We start from the raw sequence: 10,713 nt of genomic DNA, 5'->3' as shown, positions 1-10,713 counted from the left end.
AGACGTAGCACTATGCTTTGCCACCGTTGCACAGATTAGTCACTCAGTTTTATAACATTGTTTGTAGGAACTCGTTAAATGCAATCATACTAAGTATGTGCAATAAGGGCCATGCTCTGCAATATTTGAATATAGAAGCCCCTCATAACTTCTAATTGGGCAAAGATATTTGGATTTTATTTCTTAGTTGGTGGTCTACAGCTGGGGATTTCTATTACAGGACACGACTTAGGTAAACAATTTTTCACTTGAAGCCTACTGAAGTAAACCTTGAGAGGTTCTAATTGGTTGAAGATGGATTTTATGATGTAGTGGTATTGATGATGTTTTATTTGGTAATTATATTATGATATATTGTAAGATTTTATTAACTGAACAATAACATTTACTTACTTACTTACTTACTTGGTTCACCAAGCTCTTGGGCTGCCTATGCAGAAGTAATAGCGTTGCGGTAATGGCCAAATCATTCAGAAAACATGTGTTTCCTCTGTCTGCATTGTGGTGTACCTTATCATAGAGCACACCTTCCACAGGGGGAGGGAGGGCAAGTCTTGTGTCCGCATGCATATGCAAGAACAATATTATGTAAATTAGAGGTGCACCTGCACATGTACCCACTGTACCCTTTTTATTCCCCTTAGTCAATATTTGAGCATGCTCTCTCAGTGCACAACAGCATAATATTTTTTAAATGCACCACATTTTACACATGATCACAATTAGTTTGTGAATACAAGCTTGCACAACCTGTGCCTTCTTTATAATTTGCACTTATTTGGGATGCATCAGTAGAAAGTCAATATGGGGAATATGACCCATATTTCCCAGATGCATAAATGAAGGTCAAATGTGTTGTTGAAAATAATGGAATTGTGAATCTTGAAAAGTACTTCAACTGTTTGGCTATTTTGCAATTTCTTGTCCTAATCTATAATTTACCTAAAATTATAACATTGTCCATATTAGAAAAACTAATTAATATATTGGCCCACTTCTAATAAAAGCATGCAATATATAAATATGTTTATGTTTCTAGTCGTTATAAGTTAAGTACAATATAAACAATAAAATGAGGGAACATTGTCTATAACACGTGTAAGAGCATTATGGGTTTTTACTGTAGCTTTACTTGTGGCTCCAACTCAGAAGATAAACTGAAAGATGATATACCAATCATGACTGCAGAGGATATATCCATATATGTACTGTGGGTGTATTGGATATTGGTATGATAGTTTTAGACATATAGCATTTACATTAAAGTACAAAATCCATGATGGTTTTACTGGCTATTCATTCACTTGCTCATCATATATGCTTTAGAATTCATCTCAGGCCTCAGCAGGATAATGTAGCATTTGATGAAAAATATGCAGAACACCAGAGAACAACTGGAAGACAATATGGCAAAAATCTCCATGGCTACCATGTACTTGCCCTTGGTGCTGAGGTATGCTGGAATAAATGATATCCAAACACTGAGAAAAGCGAGCATGCTGAAAGTGATAAATTTTGCCTCATTAAAGCTGTCAGGCAATTTTCTTGCCAGGAAGGCTACTATGAAACTCACAGTAGCCAAAAATCCAAGGTATGCCAGCATGCACCAGAAAGCTAAGGAAGAACCTTCATTACATTCAAGTATAATTTTTCCAGGCTGAGAATAAGTATTAATTTCTGAGAAAGGAGGAGAGATAACTAGCCAAGAAACACACAGAAGAACCTGAATAAGAGTACAGATACTGATGACTGCATAGGAGATTTGCGGTCCTATCCACCTCCTTAAGTTACTGTTTGGTTTGGTGGCATTGAATGCGATGACTACCGTGATGGTTTTGGCCATGATGCAAGAGACACAAAGCGAAAAGATGACACCAAAGCCAGCCTGGCGGAAGAGACATTTCTGTGGGGTTGGGTAACCAATAAAAGTCAATGAACAGAGAAAACACAAACTGAGGGATATAAGCAGGAGATAGCTGAGGGAGCGGTTGTTGGCTTTGACTATTGGAGTGTGCCTATGATGGACAAAGAGTGCTAGGATGATAACAGGAATTGCTGAAGAACAAATGCTGGTTGCAGTTAATGTAGCTCCTAAAGGCTCCTCAAAGGAAAGAAATTCAGTGGTCTTCTTGATGCATCTGTCTTGCTTTTTGTTGGGCCATTGGTCCCAGGGGCATTTGGAACACTCAACAGAATCTGAAACAGAAAGCCAACAGGATTGTCACTTAGGGTCTAATTACAGCTCAGGCAGAACAAAATTAGGCCTTACAGTTCTAGTTTCATTTATCAGCTGAAGTTGTTTGCTTGTATACTAGTTAAATTTATGTCTTATTATTTGCATTATTAGAAGATGGATTTGCACATGAGGCTAAAAGCATGTTCATAGTAAGTCTTTCTAATTTCAGGATTTTTTTCCTGAAAATATTTGGCAGGGAGATCCTTACTTTGTATCAAGTTCAAGGGAAATATTATTCACCTTGTTGCGATGGAAACATCCTCTTCACTGTAAAAGATGTGTTCCCCTGCCCTGTTTGCCCACCTGTACTGCTGTCTGGATTCAAAATGCTGATTTTTTTGTCATAGCAGCATCATGTGTGTGCACCAAAACAAAAACATGTGTCAGATATTGTGGTCTTGTTGGGCTGGGAGTGGAGCCCAAAGCGCTATCCTCATATTGATCAGTAGTGGTGAACAGTACATTTATACTTTGTGTCACTAGAGTGAGGCCTACATGCTCACCCACCTTTTTAAAATGTCCATTGCTGTTTGCACTATTCACCCTTGTCCTATATCAGGTAAGCGGTGGAGTGCTGCACAGTACAGGAATAGTGACACTGTGTTAGTTGTATATGTGCCTGAAAAAGGAACTGCTCAAGGATGGTGCAGTACTGTGCAGTGCATGTGTGGTTAGTAAATGTACTGGGTATATGTATGCCTGAGAGGAATACATTACATTAGAAATGTAGTGCTGTGCAGTGCATGCATGGATAAAACATGTGCTGCGTGTATGTGTACTTGTGTGGAGTTCAATAGATGAAGGATGAAGTATTATACAGTTCTCACAGTGAGTGTGTGTACTGGCAGAGTGTGCTTGTAAAGAGCACACCCTGGTTAAGTATAGAAAAGCTTCAGCGCTGAAAGGTGCTCCCAGACTGTATGTGCTTGATGGATGCATGGGTACTTGTAATGGTACAATGCATGGAGGTAACAGAGCTGGACTGAAAGTGTGCTGTGAAAGTACACTGAGTGAGCCTGCTTGCAATGGTACATTGTATGGAAGACCATGGGTTCCATTTTGGGAAACCTACACCTGACTGGTAAAGAAATGAGGAGGAGAGGAATCCACCCAAACAATGTTGTGTATTGCTGCATTCCTATGAGGTGGGTGGGGATAAACTGGAGGGAAAAAGGAAGAGACATCATTTTACATTTGAAAAGACCACCCTTTGGATCAGTGATGGATCACAAGAAGGGGGCATGGCACATCTCAGGAAGGGAGATGGGGCTATTACGGGAATCATAAAGAGTAGGGCTGGGATTAATATTTGGATGCTCATATCACGGTGACCGACATCCATGTGTGAACTCTGGTCTCGTCCATGAATTATGTTGTTGGGAGTCAGCTTAGGAGTTGTACCTGCTGTGACAGGCCTCCTTCATGAAGGAAGATGAATAAGGTAAGAGCCCACTTCAAAAGAAGCAGAACTCCAATAGTTTACAAGACATGTAAAACTCTTAATAGCAAATCTTTATATATTAAAGCAGTTGAGAGGATTATTAACACAATGTCATAAATAATTATCAATTAAAAATGTCTGCAATGTATTCTTTATTTAACTTGCCACACTATACAGCACAAATCTAGCAGCCCACATACAAAAAACTATAGTAAATACTTATTACCCACATAACATAATTAGTAATCACCAAAATAATTATCTAAAAGCTAATAATTAATTGATAATTAATTATTGCTTAAAATATTTTCCACCTGTTCACCTACAAACCCAGAAGACCACACCTGATATATGACTTATACATTTACTTATGACACAATTTACATAATAATCAATTAAATAATTGATCATGAATTAATAGATAATTGTAAATTATTTATTACTGAAATAATGTCCCCTTGTACTCCTATAAACCTAGCAGCCCACATTTAATACATAACAAATATAAAATATAACTATTGCACAATTTATGTAATTAGTAACCAATTGAATGTAATATTAATTAGTTATTAGCTATTGATTTCCCACCCTATAGCCCTACAAAATCAACAGCCCAACTTTAATATATAACTTTTAGAATAATTACACAATTTGCATATTTATTAATCATTTAAATATTTACAAACACATTTATAATAATGTGTTAAATATTTACACTTAATTAACTTCCCACCTGGCACCCCTACAAACTCGCAACCTGCTGCAACACTTTAACGTACTATTAGCAAACAAATTAAAAATTATAAAGCACTTACAATAACAAATTATGTTTAAAAATACTTGGAACAATTATAAATACAATCTTTAACATATACAATTATTATAAAAACTAAAACACATGAAGATTATTAAAAAACAATATATCATTCAAAACAATTTTAAAAACATAGATATTCTTGAAAACTATATTACTATTCTTATACATTGATATTCTTCACAACAATATTTCTGCATCATGATATTCTTGTGTCACAATATTTTGTTTCTGATATTTTTGACCTTGATATTTAAGACTCAATATTTTGTCCAAATACCTAAACCTTAGAGGTCAGTAATTTGAATTGGGTAATATTTAAAACTGTAATTTTTCATTCCACAGAATTGGCTGATGTCCAGTTCTATTGTTATAGATTAATGACTCATTTACTGTAAAAAAAATCTAGAGATAGAGATCTATGATGCCCCTACCTAATATAACCATTTCATTTTCTTCCGAGACATTTTTTATAATTTCTTAGATTTTACATATACTGGTTCCTACCCATGGTTATTTAACTTGTATTTTATTTAAAGCTATGTGCAGAGATTTCCCTTACCTAAGTATGAGAGGGAGTGGTAGAAATCTCCTTAGCGCTGCCACCTCGAACCTTCAAGAAGTTTGCCACCATTTGTGGGAAATAACATTTTATGATCACTTATAAATGTTCTTTTGAAAGAGGCCTTGGTGCTGCTGTGCAAGGCTTGTATAAACTAGCCTGATACATTACAACTTTCTATCACAACTGACAAGCGGGGTACTCATAGAGCGCGGGCTCACCTCCTCATTTTACCATACTTACCTGGGCCCATAAAATACCATACACACTTTGAACAGGTGAACCTACGCTTCTAATCAGATATTATATTTTCCTTTATAGGACCTATACCATTGATTTACCAATCCTAGTCACCGGTACGTAGAATCCTAAGGGATCTAGGGTGTTAGAATAATAGGCAGTAAATAACATTTGCGTTTCATAAAATAACCACAAACTCGGGAAAAGTTTAAGTTCTTTATCTAATGTAAAATCCTAAATGTCTGAAACCATAATAAATCAATAACTGCTCGTTCAGTTATAAAGATGAAGATTGAAACAAGATATGCAATAATTCGGAAAGAAATGTCGTTAAGCATTTAAATATAGGGTGGGTATAAAAAGGGGAAACAGTACAATGACAAACCCACACTTTTATAGTTCCCTAGAATGGTATGAAGACCAAATCTGGCCACAGGCTGTGTTAAAGGACAGAACCCCAAGATTTCAGGTGCCAGCAGGAAAAAACAGGTGCAGACCAAAATCAGGACAGGTACAGGCCAAATTGGATCAGGACAGGACCACCACAGGCTAAGACTGGCACCCACAGCTAAAGCACAACGCCTGAGTCACACCCTCACTGCAGCTAACAGACCCCGATTGGATTAGCGAGATCTTCGCCCTTAGAACCCTGATTGGGTTATCGAACTCCTTCCCAGAACCCCAATTGGGTTATAGAATCTTCTGACAGAGTGTTCCACCAGCACCTCTGCTCTCGATCACCTATTGAGTGCGTTGGATCAGTGACAGGTCAGCTATTCGGACAAGTCGGAAAATCTAACAAGCTAAGCCTACCCAAGTTATACTATGTTCCAGGGCAGTGTACCACCACCCAATGTTGCAAATGTGTGAATCACCAATTTTTATTGGACAAAAAGATGAGGAGAGGTCATCACACTATACCACAATGATACCTTTTCTTTAGAATATTGAAATTAGCGTTCCCGCCCATCATTTTATTTTCCCATGCACTTTTATTCCACCCAACAATGAATGTTCCAATAACAAATACAATGTTATAACAAATTAACAATATTGGCTTCATCTCCAAATGGTCAGGAGGTGAAGTTACCAGGAGCATCTCAGTCAAGACTGTCCCTGGCACTCATTCAATGCCATGACATCTTAGGCCCAGAAATGCGATACATGTAAAAATAGAAAGAAACAGTTTTAGAACAATGAATTACTGAATGTTCTGTATACCACTTATCTCTACACTATTCCCATTACTTTATTTTAACTATATCATTAAGTCTTAGGCAGAACGAACAGCTTAGCAAAAGCAGCGATGTTGGCTTTTGCACGTTAAGACACGTTCTAGTGCACAGAAGCGAAAGTTTCCCTCCAAGCAGAGTAATATGTCACGTGAGTGTAACAGGCGCATGCGCAATGGAAAATTCCGTGTATCAGCGCACATTTTAATGCAGGCTAATTATTGTTAGCAAAAACACACAGGCAAGCTTCCCCTAGATGCTAGAAATGTTGTGCAGTGCAATTTTAATAAGTCAAAACATGTTAGTTAGTGCGTTATGAGTTATTTAAGAGGGTTGAGTACAAGCAAGTCTCTTTACGTGCGGAACCTTGCTCCATCAATCCCCTCTTTGATGATATTTTATATCATCACTAATTAATGAAACAGATGCCAACTTTCACATTTCTCCCAACTCAATTTCTTCAAACTTTCTGTTTTGTTTCTTTTTATTATTCATGGAAAAGTTTTTCACTCAACTCTTCTAACTCAATTTCATCAATATTTCTTTTCTTTCCTTTCTTATTTACTGTATATGTCTTGTTGTGCTTACGCCATTTGCAACAAATTATTATCCCTAAAATTAACAGAGCTATTCCCACCATTGGCATCAGTATATTACCTACAAAACCTTTTCCTACATTAGAAAACCAACAATCTATAGAGGAGAGACCATCTGTAAGTCTCTTCCATGCCCTATCAACCTCCAGTGGTTTGAGTTATTTTTCCAAATGTGTAATATTCTTTACATACCCTTTAATTTCAACACTTTTGTCGGTATGTAAGTGCAATTATGTTGCGCTTTCAACATTCTGCAGACTCCGCCCTCTTTTGACAACAATGTATCAAGAGCAAGTCGATTTTGTAAAGCCATTGATCTTATCGCAACCAATTTGGTATTGATCACTAAAAATCCTCCAGCAGTGTCAGTGGAAAACGATCCAGCACTGTTGATAATTTGCAGATCCCTTGAGTATTCAGAACCACTCCCACTGACGGTATCAATGCACCAAATATATCACCTACAATTTCAGAAAACTAGCTCTTTTATTACGAATTAATCCATTAGCTTCTTCATTCCTTCCAGTGATTTTATTTACATTATATACTTTTGGGAATTCTATTCCAAAATAGCAACTCCTATACCAATGGACAGGCAATTTAAAATATGCTTTGTTCCCGCAAATATAATAAATTACAGGAAACACAGGTTCAGTTCCATCTTTGAATCCCCAACCCCCAATTACCTTATAATTGTGTTCAGATTCACTGGAACCAATGAATATATTGTTATAATAACTCGTTCTCTCCCTGTGGAGACAGAGTTTCCCTTTCTTTTCGAAATCCAGCAACATAGCAGCATGAGTCTTGCCATTTAAGGTAACCCCTGTATTTTCAGCCCATTTAGGAATCTTTTGTTTTTGTTCAGTGGTCTTTCTCTGGAAATCCTGTCTCCTTTTCTCAACTAAATTCAAAACTCTTTTCTCCTTTTAACGTAAAATGCATGTTAAATTGTTCTTGTGTGCTTCAGCTATATCTATTGTACCTATTAGAAAATATTCACCCATATGACGTGTTACGTCACTTTTAGTATGTACAAAGTTCAGGTTACTATTTATAGGAAGTTCAGAAAAAAATCACATCCGAGTTAGAATAGTAATAGTGTAATGGTCCTTTCTTATAAAACAAACTAGCTAAAATACTACATGAAATACCATATGTCAGGGACAAATGGTGGTACGTCACACCTTCTGCAACAGATGTGGGTAATTTCATACAAACATAACAGTAATTTATTTCCTTGGCTTCTACATAGTGTACTAATAGGTTAGCAAATACATTCAAGTGTGATCTATTTCTAACTTTATTATATTGTAATCATTCCGCATCTGATGTTTCTAAATCTATCTTTTGCTGTCTGAGACTATCCATCTTTTCATGTGTATTTATCCTTTCAGGTGCATCTACCTTCTTATATATGTTAGTGTTATTATTCATGTCTCTACTCATTAGATAAGGGATAGCTACTGTCAGTCCCAACCATACTATGAGTACTATCAGTATACCACATGTAAATATTCTACAGCATGTTTTTAAACAGTTTCTTTTCGGTCTTCCATTAACAGTATGATCAGCCATTACTGACTAAGTAGACTTAACTCCTCTTTGTAACTTTTCCACAGATTATATCCTGTGAACCTTTCAAGTTGGTCTCACTTCCTCGTCAGCTTGATCAGCAACTAATTCGTCATCACTTTCATCACTAATTTCTAAGTTTTCGAAATCTTCAAGGATGACGTAGGTCCATTCAGGGCCTCTGAACTTGTTATTCAGTCTTTTCAGTCGTGGACTTATCCTTCTTAGTTGTTCTGTGGATGGTCCAGCTTGACTTGATATTTCGTTTACTTGTTCTGGTTCTTCATTTATGGAATTAAGGCAAAATTTCAATCTCTTGACAAAACCAGGCCACTTATCTCCCTTTCTGAGTCTTTTAGCTGGCACTGTGCTTTGATTTTCTTCAATTGCTCTTTTATTTTCATTTAGTTGTGGCACAATTTGTACATTTTGATCTTCTGTATCCCTCTCTATCTGACTTTGTCCAGGTCTTTTTTTTTATGTTTCTTCCGCCTGGATACTAATCTGGCCTTGTTCAGGAGTGTGCTGAATTTGACTTTGACTTTGTTCGCCTTCTTCTTCCTAAACAGGTTTTTCTACACCTATCTGATCCTGCTCAGGTATCTCGATCTCTTGTTCTTCTTCTTCCTGAGCCTTCGCCCTAATACCTATCTGTCCCTCCTCAGACTCTGGAGCTGTGACAGGTATCTTGAATGTCTGAGTATATTGATCTCTCCTTATCTGTTCCTCCTCAGAATTACTATTGGCTTTGATTTCTGTAATCTGAGTAAGTTCTTCTATTTCTGACTCATCCTCACTGTCACTCGGTCTGTCTAAATATGTTTCCCAATCTTGACTTAATTGTGCCATTCAGTTGTTTTACCACTCCAGAAGCCTCTGGGCGATATGCACAGTGCAGCTGTTGCTCAATTTTTTATGCTTCACAGATAAGACCAAATATTTATTAAAATGACTTCCTCGGTCTGATTCAATTGATACTGGAAAACAGAAACGTGGTATGAGCTCTCTGAATAGTAGTTTTGCTACAGTAATGCTATAATTTCTGCGTGTAGGGTAAGCTTCCACCCATTTTGAAAACAGGCAGACAATGACAAGGAAGTACTTCAGTCCTCTGCAAGGGGGTAACTGAATAAAATTAATCTGAAGTCGAATAAAAGGACCCTCTGCCTTTCCAATTTTTCCTGGTAACACCACTGTTTTCTTCCCAGGATTCATTTGCTGACAAACTAAACACCTATGGCAAAGACTCTCTGCTACATTCCTGAATTCCGCATTGAACCAGGTTTGTCTAAACAACCTGATCATGGCATCCCACCCAAGGTGAGAATCTCTGTGATACATCCTAGCCATAGGAGCAAGAATACAGTCTGGTAACACAGGTCTACAATCAAGGTAAATAATAACACCATCTTCAGGCCTTCTCTGACAACCTATCATTGCCCATGCTTCTCTTTCCTTCTGCTCTACATCATTTTGCAAATCTCTCACTTCTTCCCACGTTTTCACTCTTCCAAGCAACATAAGTTGGCAGCTGTTTCCACTCGCATCAATTTTCTTGTTTATTCACATTTTATTTTTGTCGTAGTATTGGGCTAATTGGTCAGCATATCGATTACCTGCTGTCACTCTGGCGTTGCCAGATTGGTGAGCAGCACACTTGACCACAGCCACTGTTTCTGGTAATTGAATTGCTTTTAGCAAGTCTTTCACATAATTTCCATTTTTAATAGGAGTACTGATAAAGTCAGAAACTCTCTTTGCATCCAGAGTTGGCCAAACTCATGCACAACCCCATAGCCATACTGGCTATTTGTGTAGATGGTTACTTTCAAATTTTTCCCAATTTTGCAAGCCTTTGCCAATGCAATTAATTTGGCTTCTTGTGCAGACTTGACTCCAGGTAAATAGGATGCTTCAACTGGACCCCATAAAGTACACACTGCATATGCAGCACTATCCTCCTTCCTCATGTCGCAAACATGAACCATCTACAAATAGCTCATGCTCTGAATTTATT

The 10,713-nt window shown here is 37.3% G+C and overlaps 1 protein-coding gene across 1 annotated transcript in view; it reads right to left on the bottom strand.

Annotated features, from left to right (window-relative positions):
- Positions 1–1,300: 1,300 nt before the first annotated feature.
- Positions 1,301–10,713, bottom strand: part of LOC147678541 (vomeronasal type-2 receptor 26-like) — a 65,647-nt gene continuing 56,234 nt past the window's right edge. The window contains exon 6 of the mRNA XM_086946590.1: positions 1,301–2,196. Coding sequence (XP_086802716.1) covers positions 1,301–2,196 — 896 coding nt within the window. The remainder of the gene's footprint in view (positions 2,197–10,713) is intronic.

This window comes from Lissotriton vulgaris, chromosome 12 (assembly GCF_964263255.1).
Source record: "Lissotriton vulgaris chromosome 12, aLisVul1.2, whole genome shotgun sequence".
In the NCBI taxonomy this organism is placed as follows: domain Eukaryota; kingdom Metazoa; phylum Chordata; class Amphibia; order Caudata; family Salamandridae; genus Lissotriton; species Lissotriton vulgaris.
This window is presented reverse-complemented; position numbering and strand designations above follow the sequence as displayed.